A 24,658-nucleotide genomic window follows, 5' to 3' on the forward strand; every position below is an offset into this window, starting at 1 on the left:
AGCTGCCTTGGGGGCAGTAGTATGCCAAAAGGAGAATAGAACCATTGCCAGGGGTTTGATTCGGACCACAACTATTTCTCTATGGGCGTTACTCATTTGGTCCCGTCTATACTGGATGGCTTCACAATATTTCCGTACTAAGATGGCTGCTTGATCCTCTATAAATGGGCGAGTTGTGATCAAGGTGCATAATTTTGGGACCCATAAAAGCAACATAGTTGTGAATGTTACGTGGTTCGTGTGTTTCCTGTAGGAGTCTAACAGCGAACCAGCTGTTTCAAGAGTGGGCCATTTTGAGAAAACTGCAGCAGTTCCATTGAGTGGTGAGCCTGTTGGAGCGTGGTGGGTGAGGGTTCAGTGTTGGTATGGTCTTTTCTGCATCTTTGCTTATCCAAATTCGCAGTTCCACTGTAGGAGCGGAGTTGGTCCGCGAGGTGGTGAAGATTGGTCTTATGTGAACGAATGTATCCATGTAGTTCTTGAATCCCTTCCAAGGCTATCTTCAATTCCTTCGACGCCTCAAATTTGTTTCGCCTCCTTTTGCACGAGCATTTGTTCGGTTACCCGTATACTTGGTACATCCACAGTGGTCTCGGGTGGGGGGCGCTTCTTTGATTTGGAGCGGCTGCGTCGAGCAGGTGGTGGCCCTGGTGACTTTGACTGGGCACATGCTGGGGGTGTCCTGGCCTGATGGAGTTCTGCTCGTAACTTGAGTAGTTCGGCTCTGAGTTCTTGTATCTCCTGTTTGAGTATCTTATTTTTGTGCTCGTGCCGCTGCTACTGGGGTCGACCCGACGTGGTGGTGGAAACCCAAGGACAGGATAACCACTTACAATGAAATCGTGAAGTGGTACAGACTAGATAAAAGGACTATGCCACCACCTCGTCGAGGCTTGACCCGTGAGGAAGCAGTAATATATCGACAACTACAGACACGGTCGTTACTCACCCCGGTGCTGATGAAGCACATATGTCCGAGTGTGTATGTAAGTGACCTTTGTTGTGTGTGCCGAAAGGAGAGAGCCACTGCGGCTCACATCCTTTGGGACTGTGCCAAGAACCCGCACCAAGCTACAACGATGACAACGATCCCGCCGCGGCTCGAGGCCGCAATGCGTTGCTACGATCAAGAAGTCCAAGCCCAGGCCATCCAGCAGATCTCGGCGGCCCTCAAAAGGCAACGACCGAGCGAAACCGCTGCCATCCCAAAACAGGGGCAGGCGCAGTCAACCAAAGGGAGTAGTGAGGCCGCGGCCGGAGTAGAGGCGCCAACAGCCAGGAAGACGTCATGACCGCGTCACGGTGACGCCTTCCTTACATGGGATGGCTAATCGTTCTGCAGGCATTTTTAATAAAGTTGCTTCGCTCGCTCGCTCGCTCCATGTGATTGGTGTCCTTTTTTTAGGATTTGGAGGTGCAGTCTTTGGGGGGGCCTGCTACTGCATTGGCCCAGGTGACACCGGTTCTTGTGTTAGACGTTCCAGTCCGACACTCTGCCCGTTTGGCTGTGCAGCCGGGTTCTTTGCATGCCACATAGTGCGCCATGATTACGCACGCTGCCTCAGGTGGACGCTTGCGACCGCAATCACCGCCAAACAGTAGCTGGTGGGCACAGTTTTGCCATGTGCCCGATTGTGTGGCAACTAAAACAGACTTGGGTCTGTACTCAACCACCCACACCCACTCCATGGAGCACTTGACAACACGGGCATGACTGCACAGTCAAAGGTGGGGATAGCACTATGGGACTTGCCTATCTCTTGCACGTTGATAATTTCCTCCTGTTCACAGCGTAACCAACTAAAAATAGTCTCGTTGCTTTCTGTGGGGTAGATGTGGATTACACTGTGCGATGTATTTCTATTATGATCGATTTGTTCAATCTCCACTTCAATTGCTGTCGGACTACTGTTGCTACAAGAAGTCCGGTGTTTTGTGCGAACCAACTTGGTAGCATGGTAAGAGTCGTAGAGGATGATCACGACACTGTTTGCCGTGTCATCGTGTTTGATGACTAGAGGCCGGATTTTTAGGCACTAAAAATCACGTTTTAGGCGCCAAAAATAGGCGGCAAAAACAACGTTTTAGGCACTAAAAAGAATAAAATAGGCGCAATAAATTTTTAGATAAATGCTAATAATTTCAAGTGAAGACGTCAGCGAACTGTAAGCACGACAGGAAATCCAAAAATGTCATTGCTATGAGGCCACAATGGCAGTAACAGTTCAATTCAATGCAATTCAATTCTTTATTTTTCTCTCATAACAAGTTCTATACATTGACCTTAGACGTCGTGGAATTGCCCCGTGATACCTCTGTGCTAATGGCGATCAATTGGCTTAATTTCACAAGCACATTGCTTACATACATGTTCAGATGCGAAAGTCACTCGAGCGTCGCATATTGTGAAACAGGCAGGAGAAACAATACTTGAAATATGGTAATACTGATTTATAAAAGCGCAAAGTTATGTCTGTCTGACGCAATTAAATTACAATAAAGCAAGAAAATAATAAATGCAAGATAGACAAGGTTTGTTAAGAAATTAACATGTTGTTACGTGAGAACTTGCGTACAAACTTTAGCAATTTTCTACAGGTACCTTAATTATACAGGCAAGACCTTTCAACACTGCCAAATACACATACGCTCATTCGAAATATAAATATTAAGAATTGTGTTTGGACAGAATGCAGAACCTAGTTTAAGAATCACTATGAAAATTATAGAAACAATAGGTAACTACCAGCATCTCGAGATTTCCGGGTTCAAAATTGTGCCTCTTGTCGCTGAGAATGAGTTTGTACGCGGAGAACGAACGCTTGACGTCGACAGGTGTGATTGGTGCATACTTATACTTGGGAAGATTCGATGTGTTAATTGACACTGGAATTCTACAGTGCTCACCAGCAAGAACTTCTGAAGCTTCTTAAGGACAGAAAACCCCTTGTTTTTGTCCAAGACCGATTGCAGCTTCGCACGTGCCTTTTCGGCGACGGGTCCTTCGGGAACGGTGGCGATTCTTTCCTGTGCCTGGAGAATTAGCGCAACGTTCGTAACAAGAGTTTCTCCCGCACTTTCAAGTTTTTTTTATAGAATCCGCTAAGAATGTGAAGTTGGCGCAAAGGTACGCGAGGTCTCCTGGAAGGCTATTCACGGAGAGGACAGCTTGAGCCTTTGTGACTGCAACACTCTCGTCAATTAGAAGGCCGTTGATCACGGCCGTGATGTCCAAAAAGTAGCAGTTGTAGTACTCAACAGCTTCTAGCCACGTTCCCCATCGTGTGACGACGGGTTCTGGCGGAAGGGGCACATCAGGCAGCATCTCCTTGAAGACGCGCACGCGAGAGGGTGCCTTCAGGAACACGGCCTTGGCTGAACCAATAAGCTCGTTGACGTCAGTGAAGTGCTTCCTCAGTTCCTCGCAAACACGATGAAGAGCATGCGCTAGGCAGGTGACATGGAGCATCTGCGGGTAGAAGGCCTTCAAGAGATGAGCGGCCTTGTGCATGTAGGCTGCAGCGTCTGTGTAGAGCAACAGAACCTTGGTGGCCTCGACTCCTGTAGGGCAAAGAGCTTTTAAAGAACAATCATATACCCAGCTCCTTCATGAATATTTGTCTCCATAGCCTCTATGGCATATTCAGGTGAGCTTGTGTTGGCTGACTTGCGCCGTTGGTGGGGTGTACGCCGAAACGCTTTTCACCAAAGCCAACTTTGTCCATCTGCTCTACTGACAATGATGATGATGCCCTTGAAGTGTTTGGCATGCACCGACTCGGGGGGGGGAGTGGCTAGGTATGAAGTGTTGACTGCGCCCCTGGTGGAGCTTATAGATTGAACAATAGATTGAAAGCCTTTTGAGGATTTTCCTTCTCTGGCCAGCTCTCACTCGCCGCTTGCAGCTGGCGTGCACGCGCTCGCACAGGTGTCGCTCTACATCACGCCACAGTCGGGGGCCAATCAGTGTCGCCACGCACATCACGCCACAGTGCAGGTGCGGACGTTCGCTCTTGTAGCGCGGCATGGGTAGGCCACACGTGGTCCACGCCGCGGAAGAGTGGGCAGCCATTGAAGAACGTAATTCCCTATAATCGCAGAAGAGTGACATGCAATAAACCTATACCAAACACTTGTGTTCAGGTAAAGCTCAGCGAGATGAAAGGGTTGTTTTGGTAGATCAATGGTTTTGCATTTTATTTCAGTCATCGCCTTTCATTTTGCGCAGGAACGTTTTTGTTTTGCGGTCGTTGCATTCCTATTTTGATCGTTTTTGTTTTCACCGAGGTCGAGCTTTGCGTGCACTCTGTGTCCAGAGAGAAGGGGTCGTTGAAGACGCTTATTGAGAACAGAGGGGAAGGGAGTTGGGTTGAACAGTGTAGCAATGAATGGCCATCCTATTCCGGTAGGCCGCGGGCTGTGGCTGCACTCTTTGCCTGGAGGATCAGAGCTTCCTATTCTTCGAGCTGGCTGCGTGCAGTGCAGCGTGTGCTCCCGATGCTCAGCTGAGAGGGGATTGGCCAGACATGTTCAAAATAGGTGGATGGTGATGTTAGGAGAGTTGTAGGATCGGCTTACAATTTTTTTGCATCTCGCATAAAAAAAACCTATGAATCGGAACCAAAAAGTACACTCTTTATGGAGTTCATTTCTGTTGCAGAATTTTGTGGGTGTACGTGTATCCAGGATGAACTTTTTGTAGCTTGCTTGACGATGGTTGGACTGTCTACTAGCACCTGCATATCCCTCTGGCTGAATTAAATTTTTTTCCCAAAGAGAGTGCGTGATATGTGATTTGGTGAAAACACACTGAAGGGCTAAAACCACAAGCAGTACTTCCAATGGTAATACAGTTAAATAATAATCGAAACTTTCGAATATTGAAGCGAATCCTGTTATGTTCTATTTGAAGCTTGCTTGACGATGGTTGGACTGTCTACTAGCACCTGCATATCCCTCTGGCTGAATTAAATTTTTTTCCCAAAGAGTGTGCGTGATATGTGATTTGGTGAAAACACACTGAAGGGCTAAAACCACAAGCAGTACTTCCAATGGTAATACAGTTTAATAATAATTGAAACTTTCGAATATTGAAGCGAATCCTGCTATGTTCTATTTGAAGCCGAATCAAGTGGCACTGTTGGAAAACTGAATATTGTAAAGTATTTTGAACTTAAAAGACACCAAGGGGCAGTTGTTTCAACGAATTCAGATAGACAGGATTGTGGCTTGTTGAAAACTGGAATTCTTTCCTTGAATGCTAACTGACTTTCTTCCCGTTTCTTTTGTAATCCTCAAAGGGCATCCCTGTTACAACCTTCAGCGGGTGTTGACTTGCTGTGGGCAATTCTACTCTTCCCATGTCTATTATCTTCTATTATCTTGATAAATTGCTCTAAAGACCTGCACTACCTCACCAACTAATTCTCACCACCAATTCTCTGCTTACACGGTCATAAGCCCATTTATAGCCCAAGATTTTTACCTATAATGGTCTCTCCTGAGCTTTTGAAATTTCAACGCACCACTTTAGAACAAACAATTTAACATGGAGCACCTGTTTCCTCTAAATCTGTTTGAGCAGAAGTTCTGAGGATTTCATTTTTCGCCATCCATGGTGAATTTCGGATTTTACTGGCTGCAATACAATTCATACATCACTGATGTTACTGAGAGTTGTCTGTATGAATTAAAACTGGCTTTGTAGCCATTGCTCTTACCATACAAATTCATGCTACACGGGGGCCAATTCTCCAATATTTGCTGCGCCTGCATGTTATCGAATACCCTATTCAATGACGCCTTACGTTTTAGTACAAGCATGTTGATCAGCTGCATTGGTATTTTATCGGGACGAACCACTGTTTGGGGGAAACCTTTTGTTTTGCTTTTTTCCAGTCAATATTTCTCAAACTTCTTTCTCACTCTGCAGTCTTCTGTGGCACTGTAAGTGCTGGTGGAGATATCGGTTTTTGTTTCCCTAAACTTCTCCTTAATGAATATGCTCCAATGCCTGCTCACCTTCTAAATCACTCACCAAGAATTTTTGACGGACATTGTCTTTTGCGCACAGTGCTTCTATATAGGCAAGTTCCAAAACTTCCTGGGTGCACTTTTGTCTGTCTTCCTTATCTACATCATCCATCGGTCACTTTGTTATTTTGCTATCACCACTCCCTACACACACACAACTTTTTTTCTCCCGATGGCCATCCCATTTCCTCGCCCCCCACTTCATCTAGGGCCACACCAGTCCTGCGCATGCCTGCCTGCGTTCTCTGAGAATCTTTTTGGCAGTCAACGGACGGCCTCTTACTTCCTTATTCCGCCAAGTCTTGTCGGTTTCCCTTTTTCTCTCCATCGGTTTCGTTGCTCGACTATATATACCAATCTTCGTCTTTCGGGCTGCTTTGAAAGCTTGCTTTCTTGTATGTTTGCAGGGAAGCCTGTTCAGTATAAAAGGAGAACAACTAGTTGGTAGATGCGATAACAGTATCCTAATAACATACAATTGGTGGCATCTCTTTCACGGCATCAAAAAAAAATTTAGAATTACAAAACAGAAAAAAAAAAGAAGGCAGCGAGGTTTGGAAACCAACTGTGCCCTGGGAAAAGCTACAAGCAGTGGAAACTGCCACAGCTCAGTTGATGTGATTGTCTTGAAAGGGTCACACGCTCCTTCATTGTCACCAAAGCACGTGCGAACACAAGCGCCGTCAGAATGCTCATGTGCTCAGAACTTGAGTAAAATTTTTTGTGGGAGTCAAGCATGCATCACATCTCGGGGGGTTTTCGGGTACAACCCCATCTTACTTGATTCTTACGCCCCAAACATGTTTCAGGAGATTCTAGTTAAACCCAATTCCTCCCCGAATGCAATTTTTCGAAAGAGCAATCTGCACAATTGTGGTCTGACATTGCACCGTTCTCAACCAGTACTTGCTGGAGGCGCAAGCACACAAACACACCTTCGGAACTCATTGAGCACCCGCCGCGGTGGCTCAGTGGCTAAGGCGTTGCGCTGCTGAGCACGAGGTCGCGGGTTCGATTCCCGGCCGCGGCGGCCGCTTTTCTGATGGAGGCGAAAAGCAAAAACGCCCGTGTGTACGAGATTTCGGCACACGATAAAGATCCCCAGGTGGTCAAAATTAATCCGGAGCCCTCCACTACGGCGCGCCTCATCGCCTGCGTTGCGTCGGCGCGTTAAACCCCACCATAAGATCATAAGAAGGAACTCATTGAGCATTTGAATGACTCTGCCACCCGCAACCTCAGACCGGCAAATGCTACCCTGACATTGTTGTGCTATTGGAAGCTGTGTTGTTGTCAAGAGAACCTTCTCCCAGTTGAGATACGCTCGGCCATCAGACACGCCTCGAATGGAGATTACAATAATGTATGTAAACAGGTATGAGGGAACAATTGATGACCAGCATTTTGTGAATAAAATGTTGCATTTGCTAGAAGTTATCAATGCTATTTGCTGTCATTATTTATTCATTTCCAGACAAATGCCGAATTTCGGAGACCATTTTAAAGAGAACCATGAAGGCCTCCCCCCCCCCCCCCCCCCCCCCCCCCGACTACCAGCTTGAAATAAACACCAACTTTAACCTGTTTGGGTTAAAGAGCTCGCGATACTCTCCAAAATAAACTAAGCGTATTAAAATTGACTCAGTACATCTATCGGTTAACCCCCCCCTCCAAAAAAAACCTGAATTTTGGATGGTTTCACAAAAGCACCTGATTTTCCCCCCACAAATATCAGTTCGAAAAATTGCACCCAATTTTTACCCACTGATTTTGAAAAAATATAAAACCCGTAAACGAACACTCCTAATCATATCCTGTCATAGCAGTGACGCTCAAGTGCAACAACAAGTTGACCTTCATCAATAGGGGTCAGTGCCACCAATACAGATGTACCACTTGTCGTAGCAGCAGTTGTAATTGCTAACCCAGAAAGTGGCGGAAGCGTGAAAACAGGTATTGTTGTGCCCTGTACATTTCACATCACTACGACACACCGCGAAAGGTGGAATCAGATTTACAGAACTTGTGCTTCTTAAAAAAAAAAAAAAAAAAAAAACAGAAAGAAACGGTAGAATAGATACAATCTGTCGGAGTTGGTACACAGCTGGTAAAGAGGAGAAAGAGCTTTTGGCCAATACAGATAGAAGAAAAATACAAGACACAGACAAAGATCTGACTTTTTTACTTACAGAACGCAGATATGTATATACATTATATTTCCGCACATACCCTGAGGCCACAAAAAAAAAAAAAAAAAAAAAAAAAAAAATCATAGCATGCTGTCTAAAAAATGATTACATGTACACTGAATGTATGCAGAAAGTATTGCTGAAGCACCGTCAAAAGATTCATGCAAGTGAATCTGGGCACCACTGTTTCTTTCACGGACGGCATTTGTAGCGAGTGGCAAAAGTCTGCGATCACTGGCACCGTCGACTGTGCAGTATGTCCAGGCGTCATCACCACGTTCAGGGGGATCTCCTCCACCATTGCCTTGGCCCTCTTCTGCTTTGAAGGACTTGGTGGGATGCAGTCCCCTTTCACCATCTCTGATGTGCTTTTCTGCATAAATCAAGGGGAGACGAGAGACACAGACAACAGCGTCATTTGTCGGTGCACAAACGGGGCATTGTCTGCCACCGAACAAAATTCGCAACAGCTTAGAAAGGACAGTGCAGTTGCTACATCCAAAGAGTTCGCACAAGAAACGCCGCTTAGCCAATGGGCACAGAGAGGGGCTGGTTAGACGTAAATTTTTCTACTGCACTCAAACCCACATCTAAATTTACAGGGCAAGTGAAAAACTCCGCTCTAGCGGAAACTTCCTCGTTTGGAAGAAGACGTAAGCCAAACACTCGCAAAAGTTTACTCAAGGACAAACACGCACTGATGTGCGAATATCTCATCTTCTTCGCCAACTTTGTTACGCAGCTTTCTTTTAAATAGGCAACAAATAGTTTGTTTCCACAGCAACATCATTCCCGGTCACAGTTTAAGGGGGCAGACTGGTCTTAGAGCTATTTTTTTATTTACCAACCAATTTTAATGAAACTGCACTGCATTATAGAGTTTTTTGTGCTGATTTCAAATCTGCCATTAGATTTTTGTAAGTTGATTATATATTGAGTTAATTAATGATTAATTGCCATTATTTTGGGTCACAGTTACAAAATAACCACTCCATACAGATTGACAATTACCATGTGGCTAGGCAGACAAATGACTAAAGAATACAACGTAGGAAGAACTTTTTTGATTCAGCTATTTTTGGTTGTTTTACATCACAGTGAACTTCGCTCCTCCCGCGCTCGGCCAGAAATGGCTCACAGGTGGTGCCAATTGAACACAATAATAATTTTCCAAAGCCTCCACTTGAAAAATTTGTTTGCAACATTGTATTCTCCACACATTTCGGTATCAGAGGCAAAAAGAATTACAGTTGTACCTGCTCTAGGTGCCAAGATATCTGAGGACAAAATGCTAGCTTTGCATTGCAAGAAAAGTGCCGTTTCACCATCGAATTCTGCGCTAACTGAGCTGTAGAGTGCACTTTAAAATGCTATTATAATATAATAACAAAAAAATATGGTGCCTTTTGATGAAGAAATTTGCAGACTGATAGAAAAATGGCCGTGGAGGCTGAAAATGCCATTTTTCAGAAAACGCTTTTTTTGACTGGTTTTCGGTCCCAAAGACCCAACTGCCCCCTTAACAGAGGCGTGCCACAAGGCTCGATCTTGGGTCCATTGCTCTTTTTCATTTACATAATAATCTTCCTTGGTGTTTAACCTGTTTAACAGCAAGACGTCGCCCATGACCTCACATCAACTCGCACCACCCTTGTCGCCCTCGACTCCACAGGGCAGATTGCAACTGCGGCGACATACCGCTCATGCAAGGTCGACACTGCCGAAGCCCTAGCAATCACCCACGCCTTCACTCCCTAGCAATCATCTCCAACTCCCAACAGGCCTGCCACCTCTACCAAGCAGGCCTTTCCCCACCTCAGGCCATCCCTCTCCTACAACGGCTGGCAGAAGATCGTACAATCACCCTCATTTGGGCACCTGGTCACGCTGGAATCCCAGGGAACAAAGCAGCGCATGCTGCCACCCGAGCGCCTCACTCCCGGCCAGGGAGCCGGCGAGCCAGACGCCCGACTTGCTCACACCCTCCTCCTCATCACACGCTCACCCACCACCAATGTGGCACATACACCACCTACCCTTCCCACTGCCAGCACTGCAATACCCCTCTCACTACTTGCCACCTAGTATTCTCCTGCCCAGACTGAGCTGACCAGCCCGGACCCAGCCCGCCAGCAGGCCCTGATCTCCCGGGTCAAGAGGCCTTCTGGACTCGGGAGGCTTCTTACACCCCTTCCCCCGTTGCTCCAATAGACGTTCACCACCACCACCAGCAAGCCTAGAGGCTTGCTGTTTGTATTAGTATGCACTTAAACCTCATTTTAACCAAACTGATTGATTGATTGTAGGGTTTAACGTGCCGACGCAACGCAGGCGATGAGGCATGCCGTAGTGGAGGGCTCCGGATTCATTTGGACCACCTGGGCATCTTTAACGTGCACCGAAATCTCGCACACACAGGTGTTTTTGCTTTTCGCCTCCATCAGAAAAGCGGCCACCGCGGCCGGGAATTGAACCCGCGACCTTGTGCTCAGCAGCGCAATGCCTTAGCCAGTGAGCCACTGCACCGGGTATTTTAACCAAACTTAAGGGGCGCTGTGATTTGCTCGTTATAACCAATGTCTTGTTATAGCCATAGTGGGCGTTCACTGCAAATATTGTGCACTGCACTTGCCCAAAACAAACAGCCGGTGAAACTGTATCTCGCCGCATGGCGGTACCCAACAAAATAACCGCATTCTGGAGGTCAGAAGGAAGTCACGCACCTACATTATTGCACTTCAAAATAAGTAACTAAGTAACTCGTACTTCAACAGACTTTGCTGCAAGGAAGCTAATAATAGGATATTGATGCATCTTTCTGACGCGAACGATGGCTCGGACAGCTTCGTGCAGCATGTGATGGCGTTTAGCATGACCTCCTCCTGCTCTGGACTTCACGCACCTTTCGCTTCCCACCTGGCACATTCATGTGGCAGAGATGTGACAGACACTAATGATACGAGTTTCAGGTGAGCGCACTACGGCCATGTCTGTGCCTTGCCACATGTGGTGGCTGGAGTTAGAGGAAGCTGGGAATGGCCTCGCAGGCACAGCAGACGCGCACCGTCCAGCTTTTGTGCGCATTGCTGGAGGATGCATGGCGGGAGTTTTAAATTGCTAAATACAGGTGTCTCATTGTGCACCATCCCAAATCTGCATAGTGCCCTGTCACGAAACTGGCTCTGAATTTTATTTCCTAACAAAATTTGCTCGTTATATCCTGTAACTGGCAAATTTTACCTCGTTAAAACAAGGTTTTAAGTACACTGGTTTCTATTGGGACTTTCAAGGAGAAGTACGATTCGCTCATTACATCCATTATTTTGTTATAGCCTGTCTGGTTATAACGAGCTATAACTGTATATAGTAGCAGTATATATTAGTGTGGAACTCCAGGCTTCCTGCTTCCATTATCCCTACCGGTCAATCTCCATCCACGGTGCGGTCACCCAGGCACTCGGGCAGCTCCTCCTGGTTCCTCTCTGCAAGGACCGCGGCAGTGACCGCAACCGTGTCACGGTCGAACGTGTTCCTCTTGGTCTGCTGACTCTCTGGCCCAGCGGACTCCTGCGGCCCGGTCTCCTTGGTGGTGGCCGTGCTTGGGCCTGTTGGGCGGGAGACCTTCGCACCTGCCCCGTTCTTGCTGGACGATGTGCCGTTAGCAGGCGGAGGCCTTTTCTTCGAGTGCATGGAGAATTCCTTCGGGACGGTCAGCTTAACAGGAGTTGCGCACCCCTTGCTGCATGGCTTGGTGGGTGCTGCTGTTCGCACCACGTTCAGTCGCTGCGACGCAGTCAGGATTTTGGGAGCAGGCAACTTCTTGGGAGCAGGCGACTGCTTCGGTGCACAGAGAGAAACGCAGGGAGGGGGGGAAAGGAGCTCAGTCACAATCAAGCGAGTTAATTTTGTCAATCCTCCCTTTGTGCATGTTGCTAGAATTACACATTTAAGCCAAGTTTTTGCCAGTGTGGTCTTTGTTAGTGACGTCCGAATGATCCAAACAAGAATTACAAATCCCAGCCCAAATTGCCATGTCAGTCAAAATTGAGGCAATGTGCTTTCTGTCTCAAGCCAACACTTTACAGAAACGCGGCCACACAAATTGTGCTCCATCGAGAATACGACCAAAACTGCCGAGATGCACTCTGCCTGACTGCTGAAGCGACACGGGCGACACAGCAAAGTAGAGCTGCTTGGCAGTGAAGCCCTTACACACCCCACTTTTTTATTTTGTCACCCTAAAGCCATTATACACGTCCTCTTGTTTCAGCATGGCTAAGCGTAGCGAAGAACAATCGCCAATGAAAAGCAAATTCGCATTATGTAGACAAGTGAACTTAGGCAGTGAGCAGGAACACAAACATTGGTTTGAGGGTACATCATGAGTAGAAACCAGAACTTCAGGCACGAAAAAACACAGTTTAGAGGAGTACTGACACAAAATTTTGAAGGCGAGATAACGTGGGAGATAGATGGGGTGAACACGCATACATCATCTGCAAAATATCAGCGGCAAATACAGCCTAGAAGATATTTAAAATCAATTTTAAAGTGTGCATAATGCAACCAAGCAGCCAGTGAAGGTCCCCATGCAATCGACATTCTCTGGATGTGGAGCAAACAAACAACATACAAACACGTCACAAGTTTCTGTTGGCGGCTTCCGCACTGCCAGCGTTTCTCCGGCATTTCAACACTGCCGGCAGAGCACCGACGTCCACTCCGATCGGAGGTCGGTCCATTTGCTCTCAAGCCACACACGATACGATCGCTGCTGGTGAAGGCACACAGACTTTGCTGGTTCATTGGGCAGCCGGCCGTGACCCAAGTTCTACAGCGATTCCAGGCACTCTGTTTTTATCAGGGTGTCGAACCGGAACCGAACCGAACCGTTATTTTTTGAGCACGCTGAACCCGAACAAAAACTGAACCGAAAAAAGAAATAATGGATACCGGTTCATGCCGAAACAGTTCGACCCTCCGTTGTTAATATTGTACGGTCAATGCAATTCAGGCCTTTTTTTCTCTCACGTACCATCAACTTCGTTCCCGCTCGCACACTTTCCCCTCGAGACAATTGAACACTACTATCACGCTCTATGTAACAACAAGCGTAATGAATAAGCACCAATGAAGCAATGGTCTGTTGCTGCTGGAAGCGCGAGCGTAGTGCAAGCTGACCAAACGAAATGCCATTCTCGGCAGCTTGCAGGGGATATACAATGACTTTTCCCTTCCCTAGCTGCGACTTTATTGGAGCAATCAGGCTGCAGGAGTGCTCCACTGCGCAACAGCGAAAGCCCACACCCGATGTGTGCAAACTTTTTGCATTTAGTAGTTTGTCCGACACCTGCAAATAGTTAATACTTGACAAGTGTGACCGCAGGAGCTGCTCAGTGGCTAAGCCGTTTGCTGCTGATGCAGTTTTGTCTCTTTAAGATCTGCTTTTTTTTTTTCGAAGGTGCACTTGTACTGACTGCCCAACTCGCTAAATTACTTCTACTGCTACAGTACTCTGCAAAGGAGTACTGCTGTGGACGAATTAAAGAGCGTCTACCCGAAAAAGTCCCATGCTCCGCACGTCAAATTTCCCTTTCATTTTGTAACAGCATAATCTGTTATAAGATTCCACAATGTAGCAAACGGAACGATGGCCGGGGGTCAGGCGGTACGATGACATACTGATTGTAATGCACACATCCGGTATAGCTATCGCAAAAGGAATTGCAATGGTCAGAGCAATAATGCAGTGACTGAGCGTTAACTAAAGCTTACTTTTGACAAAAGTGTGGCTAACACATTCGATAAGGTGAGAGCTAACAAATTATTCAGGGTGACCAAATAATCTAATTCAGTGGTAGTAATCATGTGCCTGTTGTAGGATTTTTCTGTTTTGTTACAAGTATAAAAAATGTGCGCCATTGGTATTAAGCGCTGGTATTTGAACGCGCCAGTATGCAGGCCTAAATTTAAGGCTTTAAGGTTAGCGTGATAAGCGATTCCACAGCGTTTTCAACAAAAAAGGAAAAGGCAGAAAATATAGCCCACCGTCATATCTCTTGGCGGTGGTTTATGAATAGTCGCTAGGACAACATAAATTCTGGGCGAGAAAGTAGGTGGTAAATCGTTGCCACCTCATCAGTTTTTCTAATATCTCGTAATTGTTTAAACTTTGCTTTGCAACTGCGCCACTGCCCTTGGGGAACAGCAGCATTTTGAATTTTTGTTTGTATTTTGATTTGACTGTCGTTTTAAACTAATACATGTTTTTTTCTAATTTCAGTGATAATTCAACTCACCGAACCGGTTCGCAAACCGGTTCAAGCTCCCGAACTGGTCCACAAACCGGTTCGGTACGTGATTTTGTCGAACCGGAACGAAATGATTTCGCTGAACCAGAACCGTAACCGAACCGCTATTTTTTTCGGTTCGACACACTGGTTTTTATTGCATTTTTTTTTTACACTAGACGCAAAAACGCGCCGGGCACACGACAGGAGCACTGAGGGAGCCGTGTCTACCGTGCACGGTCGCTGTGCGGGCGGCGGCCGCGAACTGGCGCAGGCAGCTCAAGTGATAGCTTGTTACCGGTCCACTAAATGGGACTAACGACACAAAGCTGCAGATACGAGGAAGGAGGTCATGATGTGATGGCAAATGGCATTAAAAATCGTCGTCTGCACCACTCAAGACAGCGGCCATTGAATATCTGTCGCAGTGTCGCCTAACATATTAGTAGGCGGACCCGTAGGCAGACTGGCTGGCTGCTCCCAGTGCATGTGTCCCCACCCACTGTCTCGAGCGCCGCACGTCGTTCTCTAGCCGTGGCAGCAATTTGCACTTGCAGTGCCTGCATACTGGCCAGGGTCCCTTTTTAATTTACTCTTTCGTTACGGCGGAAAAATGGCCGATTTTAAGTGCTTCCACAAAACGTTTTTTTTCTCTTGAGATACTGGACACACATAGCCTTGCTATGCATGAAATTGTAGCTTATAAATTGCTCTTCCAAACACAAAGCAGCAGTTTTGTTAAAGGTACAATAACTTACAGTTTATTTGTCAAGTAATCACAAAAAGCCCCCAAGAAAAGTATACGAAAAACACAAATTGGCACTTTTACCGAGACTAAAAATTATTTCAGGTATTTTAAAGATATACAAATTGTTCCTACGTTCCTTGGCTATGATTCAATATATAACTCAACAATGTACACCAAGTTTTGGCTTTTTGAGGGCCCATCAACCTAGCGCAACTGACGGCTGTGCCACGCTGCGAGGACACTCAAGGGTGAGTGAGTCTCTGTAAAACGTGCATCCAAGTACCGTACTTACCCGATTCTAACGCGCACTTTTTTTCCGGAAAAATAGGTCGAAAAATCGCATGCATCGGATACGAAACCGAAACCGAAACAGCGGAAATTTCGTCCCACCTATCGCCATCGCCATGTCAAGATGGCACCAAAGCTTTTAGCAGCGATTTTTCGGACGCAGGAAGCATAGGCGCCTAGGCTTTTCTATCGGCGTTCACACAAATCGTCAAATCGTTCCACTTGCGCGCTTGATAACAGCAATGGCAGCAGCGGCTCTGACGCGTTCAAAACGAGCGGTCGGCTGAAGCGTGCGCCTCTGAAGAAGCTCGCGGGATGGGCGTGTGAGGCGTGGGCCACGATCCCATCGACCATGGTTGAACGTTAGTTAAAAGTGTGGCATCGCGAACGTGCTTGACGGCACCGAGGACGAGATGTTGTGGTCAGCGGAGAACGACGAGGAGTGAGATGAGTGAGATTACTTCGGGAAATAAATCACCCGTTTCTCTCGCATTCGTTTTTCTTGCTCACACAGTTCCGTGCGTGTTACAATCGGAGGTGCAAGTTTTTTAGTTTTTATTTCAGGAAAATCGGGTGCACGTTAGAATTGGGTAATTACGGTATACTCTTTTGTGTCCTCGCTCAAAATTCTTATCAGTTCGGTGGTAAAAAACAAGAAAAAAAAAATTCCCGCGCCTTCCCGCCAGGGGAACACGAGTAAATGCAGAGCATTGGGGCCTCAGTACTGATTGAAGGCAGTGTTGCTTCCATCGCTTCTTCCGTGATGCTGGAGTAGCAGACACGAGTAAACGTGGGCACGAGCGTCAGAAGGAAGGAGCAACGCAGTGACTGAAACACGAGCGACCGCTAGCCGCTATAGTTGCAGCGCGCACAAATATAGCGTGATAAGTAGAGGGAGAGCAGTACGGGGGGGAGAGCGCGCATGCGCAAGCAGCGCGCACCCCTCACTGCTGCTGGAATCAGAAAAATTGACAGCAGGAGCTGCCGAAGTGCTTGCTACAGCAGTCTGACTGTGCGGAGCGCGGCGCGAACCCGACGCCATTTTTCCTCCTCCTCCTCTCCCCCTTCAGTTCAAATTTCTCTTGCTACGCCGCCACAACACGAGACACATAAACAAACGAAACCGAAATTGAAAGAGAAGTTGCCAAAGAACACACCAGATAGCGATAGTTGTCTGTGGAGCGCGGGTTTCAGATTTTGCGGGAGATTTAAAAACATCGGACGCCGGCTTCCGATTGCCTATGGCGCCGTCGTGAAAGAGTTAAGCAGCTGATGAGATCAGTACATAGGGGAATCAGCAGAAACTGCCAGCGACACGTAATCGACAGTGCTACGGCAGCTCTGCTATGTGACATCCGTCCGACAGTCACGTGGACGTCTTTATTTATACAAAATCCAACCTTTTGCGGCACCCGCTAAAACCGAAATTGCAACTGGCCACATTAAAAACATCTCTAATTAAGTGACTGTTGCGCGCTGAAGTAAATGAGGTTTCCACACGTGATAAGTAGGTCATCAGCTACTTATCACAACAAAAAACACATGAAGCAAAATTTTTGTGTCAGTGCCCCTTTAAGATAAATGTCAGTGCCCCTTTAAGATAAATGTGCTTGTAAGCTAAGCACCATCAATGCCATCAACACAGGTGTGTAGGCATATACACACCTGCCAGATTTGCCGCGATGGCATTAGGGAGATCTTACCGGGGGCGGGGGGGAGGGGGGGGGGGTAGTAGCAACAACAGAATGGGTAACTTTACACACATTTTTTTATTTACTTACAAGATAGCAGGAAATGAACTGTTTCTTCGCCCAACCTACCAACAAGGTACACCACTTAAATGTTCGACATTGCTAACGCCGCCCTTTTCAGAAAGTCCTGGAAATAGTACTGCAAGCGCAATACAAAACAGCAGGAACTGAACTGTTTTGTTGTTTCGTCTAAACTAACAACAAGCTGCACCACTGGAGACTTGCTAAACCTTCAGAACGGCCGTGCTCGTGCGTAAATGAAAGTTGCGGCGGTGCTGCGTTTCTATAAACAGTAAACTAACAATGGGACGAACAGGTTCACCGTCTGCACATGGCCGACTACGCTTTTTCAGCACTTCATTGATAACGATGCCAAATGGTGTCGGGTTGGATTGTCAGGTATACCTCTGGTGCATTGTGGCCATACTGGGAAAAGGATTAAGCCGAAGACGGGTGCGTTTTCAGGAGATTTTTGTTGCGGTCGTACAATCGTACAAAACCATGAAAATTCGGGAGTCTCCCGGAAAATTCGGGAAACCTGGCAGGTATGCATATATGATATAATCCCTAAGTGCCAACTGTGCTCATTTTGCACTTGATTTCACGCACCTGAATTAAAGGGGCCATGAAGACAAAAGGCAAGTTTGGCTCGTTTGAAAGATTGCCTCGTTGGAATCATACTGACACCACTTTAAAAGGAGTACTGACACAAAATTTTCGTGTTACGTTTTTTTCGCTGTTAAGGGTGCCGTCCAGCTCACTAATCATAGAACGGCACATTAGATGGCTGGTTGCAGTGTAAATAATTATTCGTAGCTTCGTCTATTTATGTCAGTTTCGGTTTGTGCCAGACAAGCACCAGGGGCCCTATAAAACACGTAATCCTTCGAATAAAGCGAAGCTGTAATTTGTCTTTATGTGCACTTAACAGCATTCATTTATTATGCATGATATGTACAAATTCAGTTGGACTTCCTTCCGAGTCAACACACCGAAAGTTTTCCCCCGTATTGCTGAATTAGTGCAATGACTAAAGAAGCAGTACTTTATGGGCGGCACCAAGAAGCGGAGAGAGAGAGAGAGAGAACTTGATTCTCTTAACAGCCCTAGTGCGGGCAGTCGTGCTGCAGTCTCTTCATTAGGAGACAGCTGGTCCACAGAGGTCCTCAGTAACATGAAGGCAGTGGCATCAACTTGACGTCCACGCCAGCAAAGCACAAACCCCCTCTCTTCTCGCCCCGCGCCATGCACACGGCATCCTCTTGCGTCCCACTTGCCCTGCCTACCCCTTTACTGGGAGTGCCATCCACAACACCTGCGTTCCCGCATCGCCAAGGAGTGGACTACGGAGTACTTTTTCTCGCTGGAGGTACACACAGGGCTATGCGGAGTATCCTGCATCACTTGTCAGAGGACCATCCCGAAAGAGGCACAAGTGAAGGCTGAAATGAACCCCAGTACCAAGTTCCTGCCACACAGGAAGAACTCAACAGTGAAAACGCGTGAAAGAGTATAAGAAGCACGGACGATGGCTGAAGTCTGGTTTCAAGTTTGCATGGTGACAGTACCAGAAGAGGTCAAAAGAAGAACAATACTTACGAAGCCTAGAGGGTAAGTTCACCGGTGAAGTGACCGCTCTCGTCACTTACCCACTTTCTCCAAAGGACTCGACTCCCGTGTGCAGCAAACGTGAAACCTCAGAACACAACGTAAACATCCGTGCCATATATACAACCCGGTGTTCTGTAGGCGACAGTAATTAGTAGGTCTCTTCGATTTGGCCTGCACTTTCTGCATGAGTTCAGAATTAGTTCAGCCAGTTCAGCGCAGGCGCCAGTACTGGAGAACCGGTCCTGCACTTTTGTCGTCTGCTTCTGCACCTCCTCTCTGGGTTCGCGGCTTTCCCTGCACTTCGGGAAAGCCGCGAACTCGTCCTGCGCCGTCGGTAAATCGAAGAGAAAAGTGCAGGCGCCGCGCGCTGCACTCGATAATCGAAGAGGCGAGTGCTGCACTACCTGAATGAGTGCAGCGAGTGCAGCAAAAGCGAAGACACTTTGAGGCGAAAGGTCTGGCTCGGTCCCTCAGCTCAAAAGCAATTACTATGCAAATGAAACATCCCACAAACAACGCTGCAGACTGGCACGGGCACACTAGTCACCAAAAAAAAACAAGGAACTTCCGATACCCCACTACGGCAAAAAGAAAAACTGGATTTGTCGAGACTTCCGCATTTTTTTTTCCCATACTCTTGGTGTCGCACTCATTAGTCGTAATTTTAAATCACATCACCAGCTAATTTCTTTTTCTCCTCTTTGGTCGGTCGTCACGACATGCGCACCACGGAGTTCCATGGAGCTTATTTTTGGGCACGTATCACCCGTGGTTTGGGAGATCGATGAGAAAAACCGAAGCTGAGCAAGTTGGTTGGCGCCAGTGCTAGAAAGGGCTGCCGCTTGGGTTGTGTTCCTTTCCTGTCTTCCATTGAAGCCAAGGTTGAAATATATCGTGCATTTAACGATTAAACCACGTCTTGCTCGCATTCCTCCGTTCCCGCTGTCGCCAAGATGAGAAGACAACGTTTCGCACATGGGTATGCACAAGCGATTCAGGAATTTCCACGCTACAACGGCTACACAGATTCTCTGATATCCAGATGGGGACCACAAGTTCCTGCCAGGCGGGAAGAACTGCCTTTTGCGACCCTAACGCGAAAAAAGCATCAGAAACGCTTGCCTGATGTTTGAATCCTGGAGCGCACCGGTCAGCGTGAACGCGGGGCCAATGGCGCGGGCATGAAAGGTCACGTGACTCTAAAGCTCTCGTCTCTAAAGCTGCCCTAGTTTTTGTAATGCCTGATCAATCGGGCTGGAACATGGGCTGGAAGCACAGTGCCAGCGTTGTAAGTGAGCGTTGACCATAAAAGGGCGCCACACTTTTATGCACCCCAACCCCGTTACAAAGAAGAAGCCACTAAGCATCATCATCATGAAGAAAGAAAAACTTTTCTTTCCAATGGCTGGAAACTTCTTTCCTCCATGCTGGAAACAACTCTATGCTGGAAACTAGTGACTCTACTGGAAACCATGGAGGAAAATTTCTTTCCTCCATGCTGGAAACGCTGATTAGTCAACGGGTGTGACGTCATTAAAAATAAAAATTGTTCGCACGTGGCGTGCGAACCAGAATTAAAAAGAGTTTGCCCACCACTCGTACGCCGCGTGCAAACTAAAGCTAAAAATTGTTCGCACGCCCACGACACAAAGCGCGCCACATATGACTGACTGACATACGCCGTGCTTGAGATGCTTAACAGTCACCACGAAGTTTCAAGTTGTTGAAGGGACGACGAGAACGCTGCAAGCGCCGCCGACATGACAACAGTAGGCAAGCTTGTGTTGACGATGTATGGGCTTATTAGCGGCCCTTGTTTCGCCTGACATTGCTGCAGTTCTTGTTGACAAGGGCACTCCCCGATTACCAGTCCCGGATCGTCCGCGGACGTTCCGAGAGGCGATCCGACGCTCGATTTTCCCATGTATTCTTATGGGACGTGCGGTCTGGACTTAGTCCTCGGACTGCCTGTGGCCCAATGCGTGTTCATTGCCACTTGATCAGTGGGCTCTTCGCGTCGAATCCCGCTTCCCACGCGGCAATGCGCTTTCCCACCCGGAAAGACATTTGTCAGGCGTCTAACGGTGTTTACTGTGACGCGGTCGATGCCGGTTCAGTGAAAGCGTGTGCTGCCTTTAGTTACCCCATGCTTTAAGGGCAGTTCAGTGAAGCTTGCAGTTGAGTGACATCCATGGGCGTCGGCAGGACTTTGTATTGAGGGTGCAACCCCGTTTTTCGAGGTGTAGGAGGGGGAGGTCGAGGGGGCGCGCGGGGCGATTGTGCTGGGCTGGCGTGGGGGGCAAATGCCCCCTTTGCATCCCCCTGCCTACGCCCATGGTGACATCACTGGCCGAGCGCGGGAAGTTGAAACGCGTCGGCATGCGTAGGACAATAACAATACTTACAATACTTTATTTCAACCCAGGAGGGCTGGGGTGTGCTGGAAAGGCCAAAGGCCCATACCGAAAGGCCCAGCACACCGACAAAATCTGACCTGTCATACAGCATAAGCCCTTCGCTTTGGCTGTTAATTTGAAGCTGTTCTCCCAAGGATAGATGTGGTTCACCGATCTTCTGGCAAGTTCTTTGATGCTTGTCCAAAGGAGGTAAGCCCTTGCCACTCCGTCGCGTCCAGGGTAGCTTTTCTCAATTTGGCACATTTTCCAAAGCGTCCTTCGGCCCCGGTCTCCTATGGACAGTGGTTTTGTGTGGCGCGTCTTGGCCTTGACAGTGGCTCCTACTTCTTTTATGTACTCTTTATGCCATCTTTTCCATTAAGCTCTTACTTTTCCATTTCTCTTCGACATCCACGCTACATGTCTTCGTCGTGTAGCTGTTGCTGTCCGCCGATGATGTCTGCCAGCGTTAGTGCCAGGGGCGTGCCTTACACGTAAGTCAAAGGGCGATTATTGATAGCTCCCTCAACTTCGGTGACAATTGTGCGTAGCTCCTCCACTGAAGTTGTCTGTCTTCCTATTATTTTTCTTATCAAATGAGGTACTCATAAAAACCTCCCAACCATCGGGCAAACTAGTTTGAATGAGCTTGACTCATTCAAACTAGTTTGAATGAGTCGAGGATATAAGGCGCGTTCGTAGCGTCCCATTCTGTGTTGACTGTGTGGCGCAGTGGGTAGAGCACCATGTACATTGCGTTCCGCCCGCAGGGTCGAGGGATCGAAACCAGGCGCCGGATAGTATTTTTTTTTTATATAGTGTAGGGGGAGGGGTGTGGACTACGACTACGGACGTCAACGCGGGTGACATTGTGAGTTACTGAAATGCTCTGCATTTAAAAGAGTTTTTGAAAGGTTAGGTCGTTGCACTAGACTGGTGGCAAGGCATGCTCAGATGCAAGGCTGTCCTAGTGAGTTGGAAAACTTGTAGGCCCTGTGTAGGCCCTGGTTGTGGCCAACCAACCCAGGTGTGCTGGTGGACTCCCGGGGTGGACTCCCGGTGGACCACATTTTGATGTCCTCCGCCGTTGAGCCCCAGGCAAGTGGCAGTGTCCCTTTGACGTCGACGCCTGTTGTCTGCTGTCGGGGTGGACGCAGGTGGGTGCGGAGCGTCCCCTTCCCCCGCTGCACCTGTGTGCCCTGGGGGGCGGGTGGTCGGAGGTGCGGCGCCTGCTGGCAACGGGGGAGGCCCAGCTGGAGGCCCCCGACCCGAAGGGGCGCACGGCCCTCTTCCTGTGCGCCATGCTCGGGGACCTGCCGGGGGCGCAGCTGCTGCTGCGGGCGGGCGCCCGGGCCGACCACGCCGACCACGCGGGACAGACGCCCCTGCACCTGGTCGCACACAAGGTGCCGTCTGCTGTGATCTATCTTCGTTGGTTGGACGCAGCTTGCTTGGAAGGGTCGTCCCTTACCTGGCTGTACTCGCGTTCCTCTGTGACAGCCCTGACGTGCCCCCCTGCAGGGCCACAAGGGCCTGGTGCGGCTGCTGCTGTCCTCCTCGGGCGGCGTCCCCTGGGCCCGGGGGGACGCACGGGGGCGCACCCCGCTCCACCTGGCGGCTGCCTCGAGCTCCCCTGCGCAGGCGAGGGCCGCCGTGCTGGCCGCCCTCCTGGAACGGGCAGACCCTGGCCAGGTGGACCTACAGGACGACCACAAGGTGGGGGCCACCCCGCATGAGGGGATTGGAAGTGAGATGGGGGAGGAGGGGGAGGACAAACGTTTTATTGAGCCTTTAAAGGCCCCTTAGGGGGGCGTGCTGACCGGCGTACGAGTGACCGCAGCAGCCCTCGCTGTGGCCACCCATTGGGTAAACTGGTCGGAGCTGCCCAGTGCCTTCTTGTAAGGGGGGATAGGGGGCATGCTCCAAAAGTGATACTCGTTTCCGAGGGTTGGCACAAGCCCAGCAATTTTGACGCAATGCAGAGCGGTAATTACAGGTGTTGGTACACCGAGCTCTGCCCTGAAACTGACCTGACAGACACCAAGCCACCCTGATCTACAAATAGAATGCATAGAACAGAGGTGAGCGGAGGTCTGACAGTGTAAGAAGAAATCGCGAGTATGGGCAAGGTATCGAGCACTGCTGGGGCTTCAACCCTGGCCATTCGCACCAAAACTCGTGGTTCTACCCCTGGGCTACGCAGGCCGAAAAGCGGTGTTTAGCTGTTGCTCAAAATACTAGTAGTGTTCCACGTGAACCAGTAGGTGTGGCTGGGTGCATTACAGGAAGGGACAGGCTTGTAGCCACAAGGAACAGAATATTGCGCCCCAAAAGCCCGCATGAAATGCAGTGTGGCGCAGACGCAGAAGTTGTCAACAACTCAGTGAACTGATTTGAGTGATGCTTTTTGCACTGAAAGGCAATGTTGTAATGCAGCACATGGTGAGGGGAAGAAGTTGAAGTGAGGTTTTTATGAAAAAAAAATTAAAATTGGCGAAGCCAGAGCTGTGGCGCTTGCAATATTTCAGCTCGAGTGTGGTAGTCCTGAATGCGTGCAAGAAACACCGCATGTAATGCCGAGTAGCGAAATATTTGCTTCAAATTGAACTAAACTCGAGGAAAAATAATTTCAGTGTCTAAAGTTAAGTCTGATGCAACCCAAAATGAACATTAAAGTTGCATCCGACAGACCTTTAAACCATATATTTTGAGTTACACCCGACGCAACCCAAAGTGCATCTGTTAAAGTTGCGCCCAAAGTTATTGTACCCAAAAAATTCAAGTTACATCAGACTCGAGCGGGGGATGAGAGCAGTATGGAGGGGCTTTATTTTCGCCTGACGTGTTCCACAGTACAAAATTAGTAGCGTCCGAAGAAACGCAAAATTAGAATTAACTTGTCTACTCTTCTGAAATGGAAATTAATGTTACATTCAATATAAGGTTAAGTAAAAAAGAAAAACCACATATGACGCAACCACGGTACATTCATGCCCTATATACTACATAATCTTACCATAACGAAATTGCATATAGCTGAAATTATCTGAATCATGAAATAAATTGTTGCAGCGAAATTGTAGATATCTATGCTGAGGTGTCTCTGTCTCGTGCATTTGGTTGTCCGTTCACTCGTTGCACTGCATGGAAAGACTCGTGAGTGCCGTGATACCATACTGTGTGCGAACATTTTGTCCTGTATTCTTTTGTTTTGTGCAAAGTAGTCGCACATGGAGTGTTCGAGGCACATGACTGCAAATGTATTCTTGGTAGGTTTTATTTTTGCTTTTTGTTTTGTTTTTGTACACTCGACTGGAAGTGTGCATATATTTTGCCCGCACGCTACCTGCCA

General features: G+C 48.0%; 1 protein-coding gene and 1 long non-coding RNA gene across 4 annotated transcripts in view; one reads left to right on the forward strand and one right to left on the reverse strand.

The window, feature by feature from the left end:
- Positions 1-8,079: 8,079 nt before the first annotated feature.
- On the reverse strand, positions 8,080-20,204 carry LOC144179536 (uncharacterized). The gene is made up of 3 exons (XR_013324276.1): positions 20,033-20,204; positions 11,643-12,056; positions 8,080-8,595 (listed from the first exon to the last, which is right to left on the reverse strand). It is a non-coding gene; the product is annotated as an uncharacterized LOC144179536 (long non-coding RNA).
- Positions 20,205-20,474: 270 nt separating this feature from the next.
- Positions 20,475-24,658, forward strand: part of LOC144179539 (uncharacterized) — an 80,775-nt gene continuing 76,591 nt past the window's right edge. For 2 of the 3 annotated variants that reach the window (XM_077707929.1, XM_077707930.1), the window contains exons 1-3: positions 20,475-20,679; positions 22,464-22,712; positions 22,828-23,022. In XM_077707929.1, the coding sequence (XP_077564055.1) occupies positions 20,671-20,679; positions 22,464-22,712; positions 22,828-23,022 (453 nt within the window). In that variant the 5' untranslated portion in view covers positions 20,475-20,670. The remainder of the gene's footprint in view (positions 20,680-22,463; positions 22,713-22,827; positions 23,023-24,658) is intronic. The other variant, XM_077707931.1, reaches the window with a different exon arrangement.

Source organism: Haemaphysalis longicornis, unplaced genomic scaffold (assembly GCF_048455015.1).
Source record: "Haemaphysalis longicornis isolate Haplotype H1 unplaced genomic scaffold, Haemaphysalis longicornis Haplotype H1 scaffold_4, whole genome shotgun sequence".
Lineage (NCBI taxonomy): Eukaryota > Metazoa > Arthropoda > Arachnida > Ixodida > Ixodidae > Haemaphysalis > Haemaphysalis longicornis.